The sequence below is a fragment of the Balaenoptera physalus genome, assembly GCF_965194825.1.
Source record: "Balaenoptera physalus genome assembly, chromosome: 18".
Classification (NCBI taxonomy): Eukaryota; Metazoa; Chordata; class Mammalia; order Artiodactyla; family Balaenopteridae; genus Balaenoptera; species Balaenoptera physalus.
This window is the reverse complement of record NC_138899.1, coordinates 9,872,082-9,896,074: the sequence shown is the minus strand read 5'-3', so window position 1 is coordinate 9,896,074 and position 23,993 is coordinate 9,872,082. Positions and strand designations below refer to the sequence as shown.

At 36.7% G+C, this 23,993-nt stretch overlaps 1 protein-coding gene across 7 annotated transcripts in view; it reads right to left on the bottom strand.

Annotated features, from left to right (window-relative positions):
- NALCN (sodium leak channel, non-selective) overlaps positions 1 to 23,993 on the bottom strand; it is a 282,121-nt gene that overhangs the window by 113,274 nt on the left and 144,854 nt on the right. For all 7 annotated transcript variants that reach the window (XR_014255981.1, XM_082434589.1, XM_082434590.1 and 4 more), the window contains one exon: positions 6,699 to 6,836. Coding sequence is in view for 6 of the 7 variants with exons in the window: in XM_082434589.1 (XP_082290715.1) it covers positions 6,699 to 6,836 (138 nt within the window). In the remaining variant the exon portion in view is untranslated. The remainder of the gene's footprint in view (positions 1 to 6,698; positions 6,837 to 23,993) is intronic.

Genomic DNA, 23,993 nt, shown 5'->3' with positions numbered 1-23,993 from the left:
ACACATGAGGGTTCTCATTCTCTCTGCTGAAGGGAGAGGCTAGGTTAGCATGATGCAGGCTGCTGAAAGTTAGGGTGTATTTTCTCAAGAAGGTGGCTTTACCGTCTTAGAATGGGTCTTCTTGATTGAGAATTTCTATCTCTGTAGCTTCCAATCCTAGTTTGCATTCTCTCCAACTCTGCATAGAGTCCTGCACCCACCCTATCTATCTTTCCTTTCTCATTTCCATTTCTTTTCTAAAGTCTCCTCTTATTATTTTCTTTTCCTTTTTATATAGCTTAAAGATAGCCCTTTAACTGAAATGTCACCTTTAATCTTATTTCTTTCTCTACTGTGAACTTTATTAATAATTTCTATTTTTAACATTATTTTCAAGGATACAGTAGAAGCACAGCAGGAACCTGGTCAACACCCCATCATCTTGTGGTTTTCTTTTCCTTTTTACCATTTATAATCACACTCTCCTAAGCTGTCTTGCAGGCTGTAGTTGGAAACAATTTCATTTTTCATATAGGTCAACAAAAAGTCAAGTGTAATCAGAGTAATGTAAAATGGGAAACGCTCACCACAGATGCACTTTTAAATGAATTCTATAAAATCAAGTTATTTAATTTACACTCTGGAATGCCCATTTTTGTCAGCAAAATACGACTATTTTCTGAAAGCTGCTGCTACAGAAGCAAAATCAAGAGATTGCTGTGTTAATGTAAGCACTTCAAAGGTAACAAAAAGACTATACACAATGAATGCTTAATTACATTTTCTCTCTTTCAGTATTCCCATCACAGGGCTTTCCTTTGAAACAATAATAAAGGGGAAAACACTGAAAAAAAAATAGAGTCTTTCAACTGCTTGTCTTTATCGTTCTTATCCCCAAATCACTGGCAAAAGTGGGGGAAGTGATGGATTTCATAAGCATTTGGCAAAACTGCAATCAGTCAGGACAGAAATACAGAATATATACCTGGCGAATGAGAGAGACATTTTACAGGAACAGTAGATAATGGTTATAAATATGCATTTGCTATACACTTAAGCCTGATTTTCCTTGTGGGCTGACAAATTGGTGGCCCCAGGGGGCGATGGAATGGCCTGCTGTTTCTTATTCCAGAACAAACTGCAGCCTAACATTTTTTTTTTTTTTTTTCTGCTTGGCACATGCCTGCTTGTCCCTGAGAAGACTAAATCAGGAGCTCCCCAGGTTGTGTGGCACCACCGGCCAGCGTGGATAAAAATCAAATCAGAGCTTGTATATTTATGTGGACTTTTAAAATTTTTTTCCAATTTGGGTTAAAATGCTCTGTAGTATTTTACAAAAAAATTTTAAAACCACACAATTTAACAAAAATGCTCTTTTTAAGCTAAATCCAAGCTACATAAAGACAGACTTATGGAATAGAGATTTTAACTTATAAATGTTCAGTTTTGAAGGTTATGCGATGCATATGTAACACAGGCTTATCACCTCCATACACATCTGTATGTTGGTCCACAAACCATCTCCAGCTGTTTTACTGTGAATATTTTAAGAATTTCAGATCAGGTTGACCTGGAATGATTGGGAAGCAAATGTTTATCACGTGCATCGATCACACAGCAAGCAACAGCATGCCCTCGTGCCTCTTATCACTTGTATCATTAGGTCTTGAATCACAGCTTTTATCTGTGGTTGGTTTGTGTTTACTAGTCCAACTTCTGTACTAGTTTAGGCTCAGAGAGGACAGAGATGAAGCCCTTTCCCACTATGGCCAGGATGTAGGTTAGTACTTATACATAGGTTAGTACTTATACAGAGTAGTTGAGATTCAGTAAAACTGTGCTGAATCAAATTGGGCTAACTTGATAGAGCTCATGATAGTGACTGACCGTCTGAGGACATACAGGATAATAAAGCAATTGTCGATAATGTTTAAGCAAAATCTCCAGTGACCTGGGGAAGTGACTTCAGTCCCTAGACTTTTTGGGTAGTACAGAAGTAACACTTTCAGTTTTGAAAATTTAGTTATAGTGTTTTCTTTCACTGAATTAATTACTTCTCATTTTAAAAAATTATTTATAAATTAGAAAATCTGAATTGACCTTTTTGCTGTAGATGAAACCAACTACACATCTCAAAGTTTTAAAAATGTCACATAAATCTGGATGAGAAAAATTGATTTGTTTTGTTTAAGTAATGCATTTCATCCAACTTATACTACATATGAACAGTAAGTTGAGATGGGTTAAAGATCTAAAGATGAAAGGCAAAAATTTAAAATAATTATAAGAAGATGGGGAGAATATTTTTGTTACTTCAGGGTGGGAAAGAATTTCTTAAACACGAGTCCAGATTAAATGTTGACCGTAAGTGAAAAACTGATAGCTCTGACCACATCAAAATATAATGTCAAAGGCCATCAGAGACAAATTGGAATAACAAAATATTACCTGAGAGAGGATATTTGCAACATAGATAGTAGTTAATGGATAATATCCAGAATCTATGTAGCACTCCAAAAACGAATTTAAGAAAGACAAACTAGCTTTTAGGAAAAGAGAAAGCACACGATTAGGTGAGTCACAAAGAAGACAGCCAATAAACATACTAAGAGGTGCTCCCTTATTAATAACCATGGAAACCCCCAAAATGCAAGTTAAGGCAAAGAGATATCGCCATTCAACTCATAAGACTGTCAAAATCTTAAAAGTCTAACAATATCCAGTATACATGAGAATGTAAGAACACAGGAATTCTCAACCACTGCATGTGGGACTGTAAATTAGTGCAGTTTGCCTGTAGAACGGGGATCTGCAAATTAAAGTTCCAGATAGCAAATACATTAGGCTTTGAGGGCCAAGAGGCAACAATGAGGATATTGCGTATGGACCTACACAACCATTTAAAATGCACAAACTGGGCTTCCCTGGTGGCACAGAGGTTAAGAATCTGCCTGCCAATGCAGGGGACACGGGTTCGAGCCTTGGTCTGGGAAGATCCCACATGCCGCGGAGCAACTAAGCCCATGTGCCACAACTACTGAGCCCACGCTCTGCAGTTACTGAAGCCCCCGTGCCTAGAACCCGTGCTCTGCAACAAGAGAAGCCACTGCAATGAAGACCCAACACAGCCAAAAATAAATAAAAATAAATTAAAAAAAATAAAATGCACAAACCATTCTTAGCTCACAAGCTGAAGAAATAAAGCCCGTGGACCAGGTCTGGTGTGCGGGTTTGCAGACCTGTGCAATGGAGCCATTTGGGCGCATCCAGGATCCTGGATTCTATTGAATCTTTCTGGCATGTACCCTAAAGAAACTCTCGCACAACTGGACACAAAGTGCGAACATATTAGTTGCAACAGTATAAGAGCAAAACATTGGAAAACAACCTAAATATCTACCAGGAAGGGAATTGAGAAGCAAATATGGCATATTCAGTCAATGGACTACTATATGACTCTATATATTAATGACTGAATTAGCTTTATGTGTATTAAGATGAAAAGATTTCAAAAACAATATTTGGTTAAAAACTCAGCTGAGAATATATGTAGAGCTTGATACTATTTATTCTGAAAATTGCTACTCCTAATGATTTGTAAGGAGGGAAACACCTGATGAAAGGTAAGTTGGCCTCAGCATGGAGCAGGGTCATGATGGCAAGAGAAGTGTGCACACCAGGCGTCTCCCATCTCCCCCAGGGATGGCCATCAGTGCACTAGAGCAGCACTCTCAAACTAAAAAATAATATTGATCTTAAAAACTAAGGGTATAAAATGTCTGTAGATGATAACCTTAAATTAAAAACATTCTATATTTTTAATGGATACATATATGTGTGGGAAACTACTGTAATCCACTGATTTTAAGGTGCACATTTATCTTCACATTTTAACAATCTGAAATTGGGATGCACCTTACAATCTATGCATATAGTTAATTGTTTTTTTTTTTGTTAATGTTACACAAAATATGAGTCTTTTCAGAGTTGATAGTATGCTAAATTTAGTAAAATATGATTTAAAAACTGGAAGACAGATTCATATCCAATTCATCATAAGTGATTGTCTGGGAGAAGGGGCGTGGGGAAAGATGAAAAGAGAGACGGACTTGGGCATAAATGATACTTTAAACTGATCAATAATACTTTACTTCTATAAATTAAAAACATCTGAAATAGCAAGAACATTTTAGCATTTATTCATATATAGCTTGAAATGCTCACACTATCTTATTTAAACTTGAAGGAACTCAGTGTTGGTGATAGTTACAATCATCCTCTTACACCATGGCTAAAACATCCTCAGAAATACAAGTTCACCTCACATGTACATGGCAACCTTGGAAACTAGGTGTGTTGGGCCTTATTATTCTCACTTTCAGATATAACACAACACAGAGATCAGAGAAGTTGTCTGATTCTCCCAAAGTCACATCTAGTGACCAGCAGAGAGAGATCCTGAATCTAGGTTTTTGGACTTCAAGTCTGTAGTCTTGTACTCCACCATATTTACCAGACTGCCCTCATTGACATGCAGACTTTTCAATTCTCAACTACTTTACAGATTTGAAAAAATTATGATCAAAAGAACAAACGATTTCAATTTTCAGTTTTAGAACTACTTTTTGAAAATCACAATGGAAAAAATTACTGTACAATGAGTGTTTTGGGCAGACACTTAAATCAGTGGAATGAAGGTGTGTAATTAGATATGGGTTTTCAAGCTGTGCTCTGTAGATTCCTAAAGGCTCAAGTGAATCTCAGCAGTCCTTGGAAGTGCTTCAGTGTTCCAAAATCAATGCCATGTTTTTGGCCCAATAAGGAAAATTCAGAATGCCCAAGAAGTCTATTACCAGATTTAATATTTTATTTCATTATATTAGTGATCCCTGTAGAAATCCACTTGAAAAAAATTACTTTGCTAAATAATTTACTAGGCTAGATCATTTTTCTTCCTGCTTACATATTGTGTTAGTCTATGACTTAAGAATCAAATATTTAAGTGTGAAAAATCTGCAGTGGGGAGAGCAGAAGATTATATTGTTTTAACAGAACAACAATTAGACAGATTATTCCCATACGTAGATGATTTCAACCATCTATCCTGCATTTAACCCATGATCAATAGTCTCCAAGCTATTCCATAGTCTTAAAGGAACTTAAACACATAGTAGGTGCTTAATAAACATTAGTTGAGTTCATGAATGAATGAATGAATGAATGACACAGATTAGAGATCCTGTCAGGGAGGATGCAAAGACCTTAGGGCCAAGTGCCTGCCAACACCAGTGCCGCCAGATTCGTCTTTAGAAGCCAGACCTCCATTCCCACTGCTCAGTGTTCTTTCCTTTCGTGAATATTTTTAAAGTCACCCCATGTAAAAAATGCCAAAACTATTTCTACGTGATTCCACTGTTTGAGCCCAGGACCTTCCGCCACATAACAATGTATCCTCATACACCTTTTGCAGACGTGTTATCATTTTGAAGGTCACTGCCTATAGCAAATGCGGCCTCTAGTTTAACGCGTGTAGTTTCTCCAGCGCTTATTTGATTCATAGACATTTAGATTTGGAAGGGACCTTAGAGGTTGTATGTAATTTGTTTTATCTTAGTGACTTGGGCAGAGGTTTGATTTGCTGCAGACATTTTCAGTGACAAAGACAAGCTTCAGAATCTAGGGAAGCAGCAATAAATAGTTGCAAGACCCGGGCTTTGAGACCAGGCAGACTTGGGAATGTTCTGGCTCTAACATTTACACTCTCTGTGACACTGGGCAAATTAACTCCTCAGTTTCATCATCTGTAAGGTGGGAACGTGACCTAACTTTGCTGTTCCAGATATCAGGAATAAAATTATAAAGAATTTTGCCACCCAATAAAGACTAGCAGTTGTTTTTATTTCCTGTGTTCCTGATGAAGGGTAACATTCTGGGTCCTTACCTTGGAACTCTTAGCATAATATTAGAGATTAAATTTGGTTCTTAAATCTGTACAAATTTATTATATGAAGATGTACATCTGGCATTAGAAAGACCTAAGAATTACATCCCTTAGTATGTCACAGGCCATATTTCATAACTTTTTCCTACCTTTTTAATAGAAATACATCGAAGAGAAAAATCTGTGTGACAGAGGAAACTTTTTCCTGGATTTTGGTATTCAGTTTTTATCACGCTTTTTACAATATTCGCAGCCATGTGTTTTATTTTTCCCCATGTGTTTCTTTTAGTCATACAAAGTGTAGTAACACTGAGCTGGTTTCTAATTAACTGACTGCACCCTGAGGTCTCCAGCTTCTGTTTTCAGTTTAATTACAGCTGTGAAGAGGATGCAGTGAAACTGAAGAGAGTGTCTCTACATGATAAAAAAATAATAATAATGTAGTTCTGGTTTGATCCTTAGATCGCTGAGGGTGTGAATGCTTAGAGATGGGTAAGTCAGTACATGGATGTGGGATTTCCATTTTGTTTTATCTTGTTTTCCCTCATGTAAACCACTTGACCTTGATGGAGACAACTTCTTACTTAGATCTGAAATCTAGTTCCTCAAGTAGTTCTTTGATTCATATACATTTAGAATGGAAGGGACCTCATCCAACGGGACTACTCTACCTTGGTTCTCTGGTTCTGATTCTGAAATTGACAATAGGCCAAAAATCTGTTGATGTTCATCCCATTATGAATTGTAAGACATAATTGAAAAGAAATGCTAAACTCACCAGAGTGGCGAAGAGGTGATACAGAATGAAATAGATGGCGACCACTGGTGCCCACATGTGTCCCACGGCATTTAGCGTTTGGTCCATGACGTCAACCCATCCTTCCTGGGTAAGGATCTGGAACATGGACATAAATGCCTACAGAGGAAAAGAATGGAAGTATTAAACACCAGCCTTGGGCTTACATGCAACTTAGAATTAGTATATAGTGTTGAGGACTTTGATTTCAATATTATTGATTCAGCAGGGAAAAAACAGCCTTCATTCAACAGATAGGAAAGGGCTAAAAACAAAGATTCTAAAAGCCTGATATCTAGCTATTCAATGTGGAAAACTAAAATAATTACCCTGAATTAAAATTAGCTTTGTTGGTGGTAAATACTGCTGATCAAATCAGAACAAAATTCAGGAACCTTTGCTTATTTCCTTGTTTTTCCCTTTTAGCAAGCTAACTATTTAACATTTCCAGTGGATTACTGTATTTTTTTTTTTTTTTTTTGCTGTTAAGCACAACTTATTTTTATAGTGAATTACATTTGATTGTCTAAAGGCAAATGAGAATAATAACATTAATTTTACTTTTATAGTATCCATCTATCAAATTATTTCAGTTATATTAAAAACATGAGACTCTTTAAAAAAGAAATTTTTCTAAATGATATGGCCATGCTAAGCAACTTAATAAAGATGATCACATTTTTCATGATTTTTAAACAAAATTTTCAAGACAGTCAAGACCATGGAAGAAACCCCAAGATCAAAAATAAAATAAAATAAATAAAATAATTAAAACTAGAGCATTCCAACAAAAGCCAGCCTAGCTAAAAGACTCATTCTCTGTCTGCAAAGATCTTTGGTTAGTTTCATTCCTACATGTTTTTATCATTAAATATATATATCCATCATTGACTCATGTATCTTGTACACATTAGTGGTCAATAAATGTTTCTTAATGAGAACCTATGATGATGTTGGGGAGAGCTGACAGTTGGAATCTAGTGACTCTAAAAAAATCTTTACAGACTTTAGTATAATGGAAGACATAAATTGAATTCTCAGGTATTGGGATTCCAAGAAATAAGGTCTAGGATAATACAAAGATGGACTGAGCCCAAGATAAAAGCTCTGTCACACTGATAGTATCTTAGAGGCAAAATGGATGCTAAAGATAACCTAACCTGACTCATTCTTTTTGATGATAAGGAAAAAGAGGCTTAAAGACGGGTGATTATCCCAAAGTCACTCTATTAATTTGTGGCACTAAGAGAAGTAGCACCAGGCATTATGATTCCAAAGCAAGTACTTTTCCAAGTATTGCTTCCTGTGTTCAGTGAAGTCTGGAATCTACTACTTCCCAGGCCTCATTGCGCAGAAAGCTCTCTTAGCAGTTTTCCCTACTAGGGATAAGTAAATTAACTTTTTTTTACAAGTGCGATGTTCAATGCTCAGCACATAATAGGCCTTTTTGAACAAAGGAACAATGCATTGTTAAATGAATCTTGAACTAGGAGATAAGTTTTTTCTCTTACCCTTTGTCCATGTGTGAAACATTTAACCTCTCCTTGAGTTAATTTTTCTATAATATCATCATCCTACAAAGTGTTTCCTTAATGAAAGTATGAAGTATGTTGTTACTGATACTTGAACACGGCATCAACAAGGACAGTATAATACTTTCCTCGACAGGGTGCCAAAGAGAATATTAGCTTTAGCTCATCCTAAAAATGCTTCAGAGAATTTTTCAACACATCGTTTAACCTCATAAGTATGCCAGAACCTATCACTGAGGGCAATTATTTTTTCCCTGTGTTTTTTTTTTTCTATTGAATATTTATTATATCTGAATGCAAGCAACACAAGTTCCAAAGATGATTCACATAAAAATACCAGATCGTCTTCAACAGAGCTATCGCCAGCGTGAAAGTGTGTGGACATCCAAGAGACTCTACAGTAAAAGGGGGAAGAGTCAAAACACCTACCAGGATAAAAGGAATTTTTCTGGACATGGATTTCTTTCCCCAAAAGTGACAGGAAACTTGTGATTAAGTCCAACAGATTTATTCTTGGTACCTAGAGGCCAAAAATTCAGGTGTACCTTTCCGCTGCCTTGGGCAGAAACCAACTTAATGTGTTTTCATCTACGGCATTAGCTTTCACGAATACTCAGCTACTATGCATTCAGTAAATGCTCGGGAACATGAAGCTAGGGGTTTATAACCTGTTGCTGTGAGATAAGCAATGTGAGCAAGAACGTCGGGTTATCCTCTACTCTTTCAGAGTTTCAAAAGAAAACAAGTCTCACTTCTGCCCAGCTCAGCCACCTGAAAGTGCATACATACTATGAGATGCTGTGACTTATATTTGAGAGCAAAGCTTTCTGTTACAACATGATTGGTGTTTATAGTCACTTACATCAATAGACCAGTGAAAGGCAGGGCCATGAAATACTTCTATTACAGGCTGAAAAATAAGTTGTGTCCTGCATGAGGGGTACGTTATCAGTTTTGTTGAGATTTTATCTGGGAATTTAAATCCCAGTGACAGTCTGTTTGAGATGTGAATCAAATACACTTACTGACTTATATTGTCTGCAGGATCTGTGTTCCTTGAAGAGCCTGTTTACATTATTTATTTGGACATGGATTATCAGTGGTTCCTGAAGACTTGATGTGTTGGGGACTGAGATGAGGAAGACATGGCTTCTTAAGAAATTTATAATAGGAGTGGAAGAAAAAGATGAACATGGCCAACTCTAAGAAATGGAAGAACAAAAAATATGGCACGTTAAGAGAAATATGGCAAAGCTATAAGAAGCAAGATGGAAGGACAGATGTATTCCTCTTGGATGAGTCAAGAATAGCTTGGAGAAAATGATAGCAACTGACTTTCATGAGGAAGACGAGTAGGATTTAAATGGTGGAGAAGGGGGTCATGAACAAAGGCCTGGAGGAAGTTGTTTCTTTTCTCCAAGTTCCCTGTTCATGTGTTACGCCATTTCCTATCCTGTTGACCTTTATTTTCCCCATATTGATTTCAACCAGCTCTTTATAAATTAAGAAAATTAATCTTATATCTGCCATATATTTTTCCCTATCTTTTAACGGTATACTTTTACAAAAATAAATTTTAAATTTCTATGTGGTTTAATTTGCCATTCCTTTTATTTAAGGTGTTTATATTTTGCTTAAAAAGACTTCTCTCACTGCAAAATTAGATATAAATGTACCCATATTTTTATGTACCCATACGTTTCCTTATTTTATTATGCTTAACATTTGAACCAGAAATCAATGTTTAAATCAGTTTAAATCTGGAATTTATTTCGGTATAAGAAATGAGACAGAAATCAATCTTATTTTTCTTTTCAATAGGTGATCAGTTGATTCAGCACAATATAATTTTAAAAATCTGTCTTTTCTTCACTAATTTGAAAAATCCCTTGCATCATACATTGAATACTCATACACTTTCAGCTCTATTTCTAAACTTTCTACTCTTTTCCATCTATTTATTTCATCTCCAAATTGCCTAATCTTTGTACATTTTAATAAGCGGTAGAGTTACTAGCCCCTCCTCATAAGCTTTTGTTTTCAGAATTTTAAAATTTATTTTTATATGTTAATTACCCCAAAATATCCTCTTGTTTTATTCATTGGAATCACATGAATCTAAGAAAAATTGATATTATCTTCCAGTCTCAAAGAAAGGCATATCTTTCCATTTATCCATTTATCAAGTCTTTACTCAAGATTCTGGACAAAGATTTCATTTTATATAGTTTCTGTCCATTTCTTGTTAAGCTCATTCTTAATATTACTTCTCAAAAATTTAATCAAGGTGATACCATATGATTAAAAATGTTACATAGTAAAGAAGCCTGATGATGGCTTTCTTAACAGATAATAAGCAATGGCCATATGCTTCAGTATCTCAGTCCCATTTCCCAGAAGCCACTGCTTTTAACCACTTTTGTTTTTACTTCTGGTGGTGCTACCCACATCCCCGTTCAGTATTTCTTGATTTATCTACCTTAGACAGAGACTTCTGTTCAACAGTATTTACATTTTGTTTTTTAGTCATGATTGGGTCTTCCATGCTTGTCAGTACATTGATAATCAATAGATTGACAGTCAATATGTTGACTATGAAAATATTGCTATGTAATACTGTTATCCTGGTAATGTTCTAGGATAATACTTCCTCCTTCAGGCCTCAATATTATGATATGTTTGGTACTAGAAGGTAAATGTTCAAGGTTAAGTGGAGACCGTTTTCTTACTTTCCCCTAATTTCTCAGAATCTGGCCCAGTTTAATTTACTTTATTTGAATCACAGTGTTCTTATACAATTTTTAGTTTAGTTTTGTTTTGGTTGAGAGTTTCTGATTGTTTTTTGACATGTTTCCTTGGGAAAAGAAATAATATGCTTTCCTCCTTCTACCTTAAATAGCTTCCAGATTATCAAACATTTTCCTTATTGTTTAGAATAAATTCCACTTTTCCTCTCCTACACATGTTCTTCTTGGAGCATTCAATTACCCAGAAACCATTTGATTCTTACTCTCAGACATTTTCCTTGGAGGCCTGTTACTGCTGTTTTAATTTGGACTAATTACCTTCTAGACCTACTCCACAATTGTCAAAGCCTTTTTTTTTTAATTTTATTGAAGTATATGGTTGATTTACAATGTTGTATTTAATTTCTGCTGCACGTGAATATAGTTCCCTGTGCTATACAGTAGGACCTTGTTGTTTATTATCCATTCTATATATGATAGTTTACATCTGCTAACTCCCAACTCCCCATCCATCCCTCCCCCACCCCTCTCCCTCTTGGCAACCACAAGTTTGTTCTCTATATTTGTGAGTCTGTCTTTGTTTCATAGATATGTTTGTGTTGTATTTTATTTAATTAATTTATTTGTTTATCTTTAATTGGAGTATAATTGCTTTACAATGTTGTGTTAGTGTCTGCCACACAGAGAAGTGAATCAGCCATACGCGTACACACATCCCCTCCCTCTTGGACCCCCCTCCCCTCCGCCACCATCCCACCCAACTAGGCCATCACAGACCACCGGGCTGAGCTCCCTGTGCTATACAGCAGGTTCCCACTAGCTATCTATTTTACTCATGGTAGTGTATTTATGTCAAACCTAATCTCCCAGTTCATCCCACCCTCCCCTTCCCCCACTGTGTCCACACATCTGTACTCTATGTCTGCCTTAGATTCCACATATAAATGATATCATATGGTATTTGTTTTTCGCTTATTTACTTTGCTTAGTATGATCATCTCTAGGCCCATCCATGCTGCTGCAAATGCAAAGCCTTCATTTTTAACTTTCTCATCTAGATCTTTTATTCCCTCTAATATAGTGTCAGAAAGTGATCCCAGAATCTCATGCCCATTATCAGAGTCCTGTTTCAATTTGTCAGCTAGATTTTCTTCTCTATGTTTTGCTGTCTCAGTATGAGGAGAGGGGTTTGCAGGAGGAGAAGTATTAGCTGAGGCCATGGGCAGCTATGCTTGAAATATCAGGCTTCAGATATTTCCACACTGTGGGTAGATTCTGGAAATCTTTATTGCTGCCAGCCCATCAGTCCCAGGTGTTCACTTCCTCTAATTCACCAGCTTCCTTCCAGCATCACTAGCACTCCGTTGACTCCAGGTGAGGGCAAAGACAGGTTGACTCTGTTGGTCTTGGTCCTCTGGGTACCAGGAGAGGACAGCTGGGTCTCTCCCATCACTGTCTCCCTGGGGCTCCTGTTCCCTCCTGGTTTCTGTTTTCTTCCTTTCTCTTCATCCTTTCACTATGCTGAATTTTTATTTATTATGGGAGATTCCTAGTTTTCAGAAATTATGATCATTCTGCTTTCACTCTCAAGCCTTCTTCCCAGCTGGGAAAATAAAAATGGTGCAACCTAGAAGTTTATGTTGCCTCTGGTAAAATGAGGTGCATCAATCACGTCTACACCTGTGGGAGATTCTTGATGTCTTTTCCAGGGCTCTGCACATCCCCACAGCCTGAGGCTCTCAAACTGAGGGAGATGAGAACATATTTTACGATTTGCTTTTCCAATGTAATTTCTTCTCAACTTCTGGAAAACAGGCTTCAGGCACGAGCCTGGAGTGTTCATCCTCTCTCTCTGATTCTCTCTCTCTCTCTTCCTCCCTCCATCTTTCCTAGTAGCTGCTATTCAAAGATAATGGTATGAAATTGTGGCCTTTTCTTTGTGTGGTTACTGCTGGTATAATTTTTTCCAGGCTGATAATTAATTGTTTTATTCGTTTCTGTAGGTTTTCGGGACAGAAGGTCTGTGCTTTTTGCTATTTTACCCCCCAAGTCCAATCCTACAGATGTAAATAGGGGTAAAGACTCCATTTACAAGTGCTTTTTCTTTTTTGTGTCTAATGACATAATCACATATTAAACGCCGCTGTGCAGGTCAGGCTCTGTTCACACTGCAGGTGCCTGGCGGCAGCTAACTGAGTCAGGAATAAGCAGCTAACCCGAGAACAGCCCAGCTGCAGAGGAAGGGATCGGGAGCAAACAACCCTGCCCCATCAGGGAAGAAGAAAAGCAATCAAAAACATCTCTAATGGACTGTCACACAGAGTGAAGGAAGTCAGAAAGAGGAAAACAAACACCGTGTGCTAACACACATATATGGAATCTAAAAAAAAAAAAAAAAAAGGTTCTGAAGAACCTAGGGGCAGGACAGGAATAAAGACACAGCAGATGTAGAGAATGGACTTGAGGACACGGGGAGGGGGAAGGGTAAGCTGGGACGAAGTGAGAGAGTGGCATGGACATATATACACTAGCAAATGTAAAACAGATAGCTAGTGGGAAGCAGCCGCATAGCACAGGGAGATCAGCTCGGTGCTTTGTGACCACCTAGAGGGGTGGGATAGGGAGGGTGGGAGGGAGACGCAAGAGGGAGGAGATATGGGGATGTATGTATACGTATAGCTGACTCACTTTGTTATATAGCAGAAACTAACACACCATTGTAAAGCTATTATACTCCAATAAAGATGTTAAAAAGAAATCTCTAATGATTTCAAGTGGACGCTACAGTGAAAAATCACACTGTTAGCAGTAGGATCTGGACGTGAACGACTAAATGGAGACTGGCTATGCAGTCTGGTAGGAGCAAGAAGGGGTCACGACAAAGTCAGAGTTGTAATTATAAGCACATTGATATTCCAAGGAAGGAACATCTCTGAATGAACAGAAGTGGGAAAGAAATGCACTAAAGAGACTGCAATGATGTTCACTGAATGGAGAAGGAAGGTTTTGAAAATCATTAGCCTGATGAGTACCTCTTTCTAATCGTAGTGTGATGTATTCCTTGGGTATGTGGGAGCAAAGCGAAGGGCGCGAACGAGGGTAGAGGGTGAAAGCCATAAGACCAGAGTGTGAGGAAGTGAGCTGTTCCAGGGATGATGCAGGAGAAAACACATCTAAGAGCAGAGAACAAGGTCTTGGATCACTGAAGGGTCTAAGCACCTCACTGCAGGGCCACTCAATTCACCACCAGCCCTTCTCAGGATCTTTTGCTGGTTTCTCCTCAATTTCCGAATCTCTAAATGTTGCAGAGCCTCGGGGCTTGGTCCTCAGATCTCTTTCTTGTCTCTCAACACTCACTAACTGGTTGATCTCATCCATTATAATGCCTTTAAATACGGTCTATGTACTGATGACACCCGCATCTGTATATCCAGCCCTACATCCAGAATCAACTCCATATCTCCACTTGGGTGTCTAGCTAACAGGGATCTCAAACATCAGATGTCCCAAATCAAACTCTTCAGGCCCTGCTCCCTAAATCTGTTCTTCCTACACTTCTTCCCGTCTTGTAAAATGACAAATCCATTCTTCAAGTTACTCATGCCAATGACCTCACAGACATCTCTCTGGTCCTTCTCATTTCCCCACATCCTACGTCCAATCTGCCAGGAAACCCTGCTAAAGCCACCCTTGGTTAGGGTCTCAGTTCCACATTTATCCCCAATATTCCTTAATATTCCTACCAAAGCATCTAATATTGTAGTTTCCCTCTTAGTGGCCTTACATTTTGGTGCTGTACTTTCCTGCCATAAACTGAGATTGGGAGACTTGAATAAAAATAAGATCATCAAAACGGGGAGGAAGGGGAATAAACAAGTATGTTTACAGCTTCTCTTTTGTTCAGTTAGCACCCCTTACACACTGATCCCAGGTGGGGTGAACAGCATCCCTGGGACCACGCTTCCACCAGGGCCGCCGAGGGCCCACACCATAGAGTTGGCTGGTTCCTCAATGACAGGACGTCCTTCTCTCTCTCTCAAGGCCCCATTTCGGACCCCAAATCTCTTTCTGGTAGATCTTCTTAGAGTTAGGTGAAAGCAAAGCAAGGGTATTCTCCTATGTTGAAATAACAGGCTGAAAGTTCTTGTCTAGACCTTGTAAAGTAGTTCTTAGCCTTTAAAAAATATATATCATGGATGCTCTTTGATAACTTGATGACCCAAAGCATGTTTTGGTTTTTAGTATGTGTGGATATCAATTTAGGTTAAGAAAATTACATATTTTAAAAAGTAGGTGAGTAAACATCTAGGTTTTCGTTAACAGAGAGAGAGCAGAAAATGCAGTATGATTCTATTTGTAATATACGTATCTAGATATGCTTTGTGTGCATAAAAACGCTTGAAAGCCTACACAATAAACTTGGAACTCTGAGGACTGGCATGGCAAGGACTGAGGAACTAGGGAAGAGGGTAAATATTCTTATTTTTGAACTTTTTAAAGTAACAGCTTTGTTGAGATATGGTTTATATACCATAAAATTCACCTTTTGAAGTAGACAATTTAGTGGTTTTGTTTTTTCACAGTTGTGCAACATCACTACTACCTACGAACTTTTTCATCATCCCCCCAAAACTATGTACCCATAGTGGTCACTCCCCATCCTTCCGTCCGCCAGCCTTCAGCAACCAACAATACGCTTTCCGTCCCCATGGGTCTGTCTACTGTGAACATGTTCTATAAATGGAATCATATAATATGAGGTCAGGGTTCATCCATGCTGTACTCTGTATCAGCACTTCGTTCCCTTTTATTGCCAAATTATGTTTCATTAGATGGATATACCACGTTTTATCTACTCATCAGTTGATGGATATTTGGGTTGTTTCCACTTTTTGGCTATTATAAAGAATGCTCCTGGGGCTTCCCTGGTGGCGCAGTGGTTGGGAATCTGCCTGCCAATGCAGGGGACACGGGTTCGAGCCCTGGTCTGGGAAGATCCCACATGCCGCGGAGCAACTGGGCCCGTGAACCACAACTACTGAGCCTGCGCGTCTGGAGCCTGTGCTCCGCAACAAGAGAGGCCGCGACAGTGAGAGGCCCGCGCACCGCGATGAAGAGTGGCCCCCGCTCGCCACAACTAGAGAAAGCTACAGAACTACAGAAACGAGGACCCAACACAGCCAAAAATAAAAATAAATAAATTAAAAAAGAAGAATGCTCCTACGAACATTCATGTATGGGCTTTTGGTGGACATAAAAATTACCTTATACTTAATGTATGTTTTTTACTGTGTATTAAAACACATGTAAAACATATATTTACTTTAAAAATATAGACATTAAAATTTTTTAAATGTGGTGAAGAATACAACTCAGGTCATTGACATACAACTTGCATTTTACAATATAATTTGCATCTATCTTATCTATCTTTAGCTGGTTTCCAGGACTCTTTCTCTACAAAAGATTTGCCTTCAAAATGAAATGCACTTGATAACTTATATAGTAGCTCAACCTTTTTATTGAGGGTGTCCCTGCTGTGTCTTACTACCAATCAGCCGTAAAATAGAAGATTTGCCTTGACAGTATTCACTGAGTACAAAAGTGACACCTCCTTCAGTTTTAATTGCCTTAATTATTCACCTACTCAATCTCCTTGCTTCTTTTTTCCCCATTCAAATAGGAATAAAATGTAGAGGAGTTTTATCTTCTGAAAAACCCACTGATCTCACAATCCTTTAGTATTTCGCTGTATAGTTTCATTTAAAACTTATTCAACTATTCAAAGTTCTAACAATATTTAAAATGACATCAATACACAGCAAATTTTGGACCTACCTAATGTTGGAGTTAAATTTCTAAAAAGTACACTGGTTGGCAAAATCATGACCAACAAGATCAAGGCCTTATGAAGAATTAGGGGTTGGGAAAAACCAACAAAAATGACATTACATGCATTTAAAAACCTACAGTAAATAAAAGCTCTAAGAGTCACCACTTACCGTGGCTAAACTAAGGTGTCCATAAATACAAATACTGTGGATTTGAAATCTGGAGTAAAACCATAGTGCTGTAATGTTAAAGCCATTGGCAATAGCCATTTCTTTACTTCAAATTTCTCCTTGTCTGGTTTAGATGGAATTTCATGGCCTATCAATTCAAATACACTCCTCTCAGTTCTCCAAACTCCATCTTCCTTTTTTGCGAAACTCTCAGGAAACATGCCAACTCCTAGGTGAATCTAACTCTTCATGTCTGCACCTCTCCAGCCCCTCCACTGGTTCCATATGGAGACGGGCTCCCTTCCACCCTGGCCTCCAACCAGACCTCAACACTGCCCAGCAAGCCTCAGCCACGAGCTTTTCAAAACTTCTCATCTGATCTAACCTCACCCACCTCATCTCTGCCTTCACTCTCAAGAGATGCCCTTCCCAGAAGTCAGAGCCAAAGGAGAGCAGTTTAAAATAGAGGCTGAATGAGCTGAGCATAAAGACCCTGGCCCTCTGTGAGTTGTAGGGCAGGGACGTAAAGAACCAAGTGTTCAGCTCTGCTGTCACAGGGCCTGAGTTTGGGGTTAAATCGCTGACTGGCTTAGCGGCTCTGGGTAAAGCACACGGCCAGCCTGACACCAATCTTCCTCAAATGTGCCATCACATTATCACTCTCTGAAGACTGTTTTAAGAATCAAAATAAAGCATGTGTGAATACTTTATTATAAACATTAAAGGGCTATACAGATAATACTTGGTTTTTTGTTGGTTTTTTTGGCTGCGCTGTGTGGCTTGTGGGGTCTAGTTCCCTGACCAGGAATAGAACCCGTGCCCCCTGTAGTGGAAGCATGGAGCCCTAACCACTGGACCACCAGGGAATTCCCAAATAATATTTTAAATAGTGATTTAAAAATCTGTCCCAAGGAAAAACAACTTCAATTACACTAGTTAAAATTTCAGAATTCTTGTATAGTTCTTATGACTTGAACTTTTTACATCGTATACAGTGTGATTCCATTTTTGTAAAGCCCAAAATAATATATGATAAATTATATTTTTAAGAAGATATTTCCTTTACATACATGAAAGTGTGACAGTGCTTTTTATGGCATCATTTTATTTCATCTTTGAACTAAGTGATTCCTAAGATATCTTCTAGCTATAGGTGTCTACTGTTCTATGCTCTCAATTGGTACTGGCAGTCAATTGGAAAACTTTGTTTTTATACAATATACTTTCTGGTCTATTTTCCTCGACTATACTTTCACTATAAAAACTATAGAATAAAGTTACTAAATGTTTTGATACTATTAGACACTATAAATTGACTTTTAGTGAGTGCTGTCAAGGATAAGAGAATTTACTGAATAAACAGTAAAAACCGTGGTGTTAGCAAGTGGAATGAAAGTAGGGGCTTAATAAAATACTAGCTGTATGTGCTCTAAGCCATCGCATATACTGGAATCTTAAAATGCAATCGAAGACTGACTGAAATGTGTTGTAGGGCCTGGAGAGTTCTGAAGAGTTTAGTTACTAGTGACTTCTACGTGACAAAGTTTTTGGAGCTATCTCTCTCCATATACGAACTCTTGAAATTTGAGATCTGTTGAAATCAACTACCCTTGTTGTTAACAGAAGTGAAACATTAAAATATTAATTTCTCTGTAAAATGACTGCGCCTTATTCCTTGTGATTTAGATAGAAATAAAGTTGAAACTGGTGGTTTCAATTAATTCTGTGACTGCCTTTTATGTTGGCAAGAAAGACCGAGCAGTTCTTTGCCTTTATTTTTTTTTCAAAATGAACCCACATTATTTATTTTGCTTTTATAATTCCTAAAATATGCTTGTTGCCAAGCATTCCATTTAAATGAGTAAAAAGAGAGAGAGGAGAAAAGCCTGTTTATTGGTCAAACTTTAGACTACTATGGAAAAGTCTTGCTGAATCTAGACTAATGTAATTGGCCTTAAATGTCAAAATGAGCTTGAATGTAATTAGAAGCAAAGCAGAAATCAAAATGTTATGCCTATTCCAGCAGCAAATTACTTTAAGTAGAGTCTACACTTAAATATAATTTCAAGAGTAAAAGGAAAGATGGCAGAAGCTCATTTGCAAAAACTAGTGAATCCTTTTCTAGTTATGAAAGTGAACGTAGGTGTATCTGATCATCTCTTTTCTTATAAATGGCCGTGCTTGGGTTAACTTCTACATATAACACCATAAATGACCATGTAGACCAAATCATAGATTTGTACAGTCTCCTAGGATTCTTTCAGGGTAAGATTTAAGAACATGAGAAGAGACACTGAGCCATGACTAGCATTTATACAGTGCTTTGCAGCCCCCAAAGCAGTTCATTGTCCATTATTTAGAGTAATTTCAGCAATAATCTTGTGTTAGTTACTGTACATTTTGCAGATGGGTAACTGAAGTACAGAAGCCTTAAATGACTGATCCAGGTTTGCAGGTAGCAAGCCATGTTTCTGGGTCTCTAGGCTGGAATCTGTTGATTTCAAATTCCTGCTGTCCTTTTGAATATTACAGGTAACAAGACGTCTTAAGATCTAGTAATTGCTGATCTCCTTTCCTTATCTAAATTACTAAAACAAACAATGCTCTAGTCTAAATCATATTTAAAATTGTTGCCTCCTTTGTCTAGCACGGTACTGAGTATGTATCTGAAACTCTGTATTATGCTCAACTGGTTAATAAAAATTAGATATCGCCAATATTTTTTATGCTTTGCTAAAATAAGCTTCACTTGTTACCATTTTTCCAAATGAAAAAGACACAACCTTTTCAATTTCATGAGAATCTAAAATTACAAACTGTCTTTTAATAATAAAAATATTTTAATAATTTAAGACTTAAACGTTAAAGTTCCTATATTAGAAACATTTATCTTAAGGAAACAAGATTGAGGTAAAATGAATGAACTTATATTTTCCCCCTAACAATCTTTCTTGCAGAGCATGATATTTTTAGTTGAAAGGTATACTTCCCACCGATTATGTTAAAATAATTTTGAAATGCAACCATCTAGCTGACAGAACAAACAGCTGTGAAAATGAGACCTGGAGATTTATGCAAATAGGAGACTTCTGAATTAATTTTCCTCATAGAACAGACTGTCAAGTTTCTTGAAGTATTTATGCCCTATTTCTTAATTAGCGATTTTGCTAATGTCAGTCATATTAAATTTTCATAATGTAAATGATGCATTTCACTGGCAAATATGTGCTATAAAATTGCAGATGAAAGTTAATATTTTACTTTGGGTGCAAGAGAGATCTAGTAACATATACAAAAGAGACAGTGCTCCTAAGAACATAGATGTACGTCTCACTGTGAAATAAAACTGAGGATTTATTCAGAAAACCTTCGTAACTAAAATACCACCGAGTCTACACAGGGAAGTTCCCAGTGTTTTTTTACTATCCATTTGTAGAACTATGCCCAAGAACAAGGTTTTCCTATTTGGCTTCAAATAGAAAGCAGCATCAGTCAGAAAATACTTATATTTTTGCATACTAAAAATCCCCACACTTTGGAAATAGTTTGCCTATTTTTTGCTCTCTTTTAATGGGCTTTGATTTCTCATTTCTCTTCAATCTAAGTTCACAAATAAGAAGCTTCACTGCAAATTATATTGTCTGCTCTTTTCTATTGCAAACATAAATTTCAAAACCTTGCTTCTATCTTGATAGTGCTTATTTAGTACTCTAACGTCTTGAAAATAAAGTTGATAGTTGTTTACCAATAAATATTTAATTGAAATGACTTGAATTTAATAAAGTTGATTTTATAAGTCATAAACTAAAATGTCTTACTATACAACTGAAATTAGTCTTATACAATTTGCATATCCCTGTTATATCTATATCTATACTTTCCTTCATTTAAAATTTTATCAGCTAATGTTCTTGTTATTTTAAAAAATGAGACAATTATTTTTCTTACTGATGTGTAATTATAAATTAAGCTTTTATATCTATCTATCTGTCTACCAACTTACCTACCTATCTCCATTTTTTTAAACCAAGAAGCCATTCATTGTACAAATTTGGAAGTACAAAAAGGCATAAAGAATAAAATGTTACTTATAATTCAAACGAGGTTGTATATATTTTTTAGAATTTGTTGTAGAATTTGAAAATTCTACCAGTTTATTTTTCCCTAGGGATATACATGTACCGGAAACAAAACTGAATCCAGCTGCAAATATAGTGCTGTATTAGGGTTCTTTGCTTGATTTTTGGTCATCACCACTTATGTCACTCATGACTAACCTCATTAATCATTCTGTAAAAATACAGTTTTGGTAACTGTATAATATGCCACCATATTCAAAGTTTACTTAGACATTCTATTATGATTGGACATTCAAGTTGTTTTAAAATTTTCACACTGATAAATAATGCTACAAAGAGCAATTTTTTTGAAGATCGATCTTTGTGTGCACTGTGGATATTTTCTTGGGGTAGACTTCTAGAAATGCAGTTACTAGATCAAAGAGTAAAAATGCTTTTTAGTGTCTTGATACATAATGAAAAACTGATTCTCAGAAAAGTTACACAAATTGCAATGTGTGAGAGGCTCTTCTGTTGGCAATGAGCATTATCATTAACCAAAAACCAAAATAACGAACAAACCTTGTCCATTTGACATGTTCTTACTAACATGTATTACAAATTATGGTTGTACCGTCACATTTTCCTTTGTTTTTAAAAACTACCTATGGTGATTATTTTTGACTTGTTTGAAAATTCAAATGTATCCTTCTTCTAGGCCTAAAAAGTCCCTGACCATCTAAGATGAAAGATGGTATTTTCTTTGCTTTCTACATTTTTACACTTTAAATATCTTTGCTCTAATTTATCAGGGAGTTATTTTGGTACATAGTATGAGAGGGCTTTGGTATCCCCAACATTACTACTAATAATTAGTCTTTTAATCATTCATTGTGATCCTTTCTTTGTCATATGTTTTTTCAATGGACATATATGTTTGCCCATTCATCTGTATGTTAACCCTAAATCATACTCTTCTAATTATTGTAGCCGTATACAGTTTCTTGTCGGTTCTCACTGATTTTTGATGATGTTCCTCACTGCTTTTTTTTTAATAGCATCTATAATGTGGGGAAAATACTTCCTTAACAGGGTAGTTTTGGGGATTCCATTACATATATGTAGATATCTATGTATGTATATGTGTATCTCTTTCTTTCTATAAATGTCTATCTATGAAAAGTTCTTGCTATAAGGACCTCACATGTAAAAAATACTTAAATCCAGTAATTATTACTATTAATAATAATGACCTCTGGCAAAATGCTTCTCTAGACTTAATCAGAGATAATTATGCTTCTCTAGAAACTAGCTTGTTTTTACCTCATAATCATTGTTTAATCCACTTCGGTGTATATTTGCTCTAGGAAACATGGACGCCCTCATGATGAACTTTAGGTTTCGTTTTTGCTTCCACTGTAATTTTGATTTTGTTTTCCCTTTAGATTAATTCTTTTAAGTTCTGCTTAAATTTATTGGACCTAGGTATAATTCTTGTTGGATACATTATAGCCTTTTTGGATTAAGGCAAAATAGAATAAACATTTCTTTCCCTGTATTGCTCAATTGCCTGCAATTTAAGTCTATTATTATTTATTTAGTTGAATAATGCAGAAATTTGCATTCTTCCTCATGCTCCAAGATAGTATTCCTTTTCCTTTATTTTGCTGTACCTTTCCATAATCCTCCAATTGGTTTTACTTCCTTTTTTCAATCAACCTGAAACGACATGGCTTATCCAAAGAGACACAAAGTGTGACATTTGCCTACATTGTGAGTGGAATTCTCTTTTTGGTCATTCATATAACTATGCATGCTTTATTGTCAAATTTCTAGAGTTTTTCTTTCAGAAATGTATCCAGTACATTTCTGTTGGATTGAGGTGAGATTTTTGACCTTTCCCCACTGCCTTATTCCTGAGATTCTGAATTGAATTAATGGCACATGGAAAACTAAAATAACAACAAAAACAATACTACAGACTTAAGTCTGAACTAGCTACCAGGGTTCTTTCTATAGCTAGTCCCTGCCTGTACTGTTTTTCCCCTTTTGTACTGCACAATGTAAGATTACAGGATGCAACCCATCCACTTCCACTTGCCTAGTACAGCTCCCTTCGCCCCCTCACACCCCACCCCCCCATCTGCACACACAGGTACTCAGCTACAGGCATGCTCACTCTCATGCACATGTATATTTTTATCCCGTCTTGTTTCCTGGACATTAAGGTTTTAACATTGATTCATAGAGAAGATGTTTGAGAAGGCTGGAGAGAATCCTCTGTAGAGGTAGGCAGTTGCACCCAAGGGGTGGGCAGTGGGGAAAGAATGAATCTATACATCAGTCATTAAATGGTTCTGCATTTAGTCCCAAATGTGAAATAGTGAATGATAAGCTATTTCAGATTCTAGCAGTAATCTTATTTATAATTTTTTACATTTTGCATTTTTGTTGAAAGTTGCAAAGGGTGAGTAAAAAGAATAGTCCAAACCAGAATGGCGGTGGATTTTTAAACTTTCAGTGCAATACAGAAAACTGAATGCTTTCTGTACAGTTAATGCCCAATGATTTACTGAGGGATCCTTTTATGTTGGGCTATGTGATTATTGCTAGGAATTTAGTGTTTCATGCTAAGAAGTTGGATTTCTGCGCTATTTAAGAAAAACACTAGCTGCTACTGCTTGTTGATTCCCTGTTACATTGTCAGCACAATGTTAACTAGTCTGAATATATTATATCCTTTAAACTTTCTAATAATCCTCTAAGATATTTACTGTTGTTCTGTTTTTATTATATGTAACCACGAGAGAATAGTCAAAATGTTTGACTATAGATTGTATTTTTTTGTAGGCAAGACTCAACAAAGTATTTAAAATATAGTTAGCTTTTCATCAGTGAAAATATGCTCACAGAAACTCATCTTAACTGAAGGAGACAC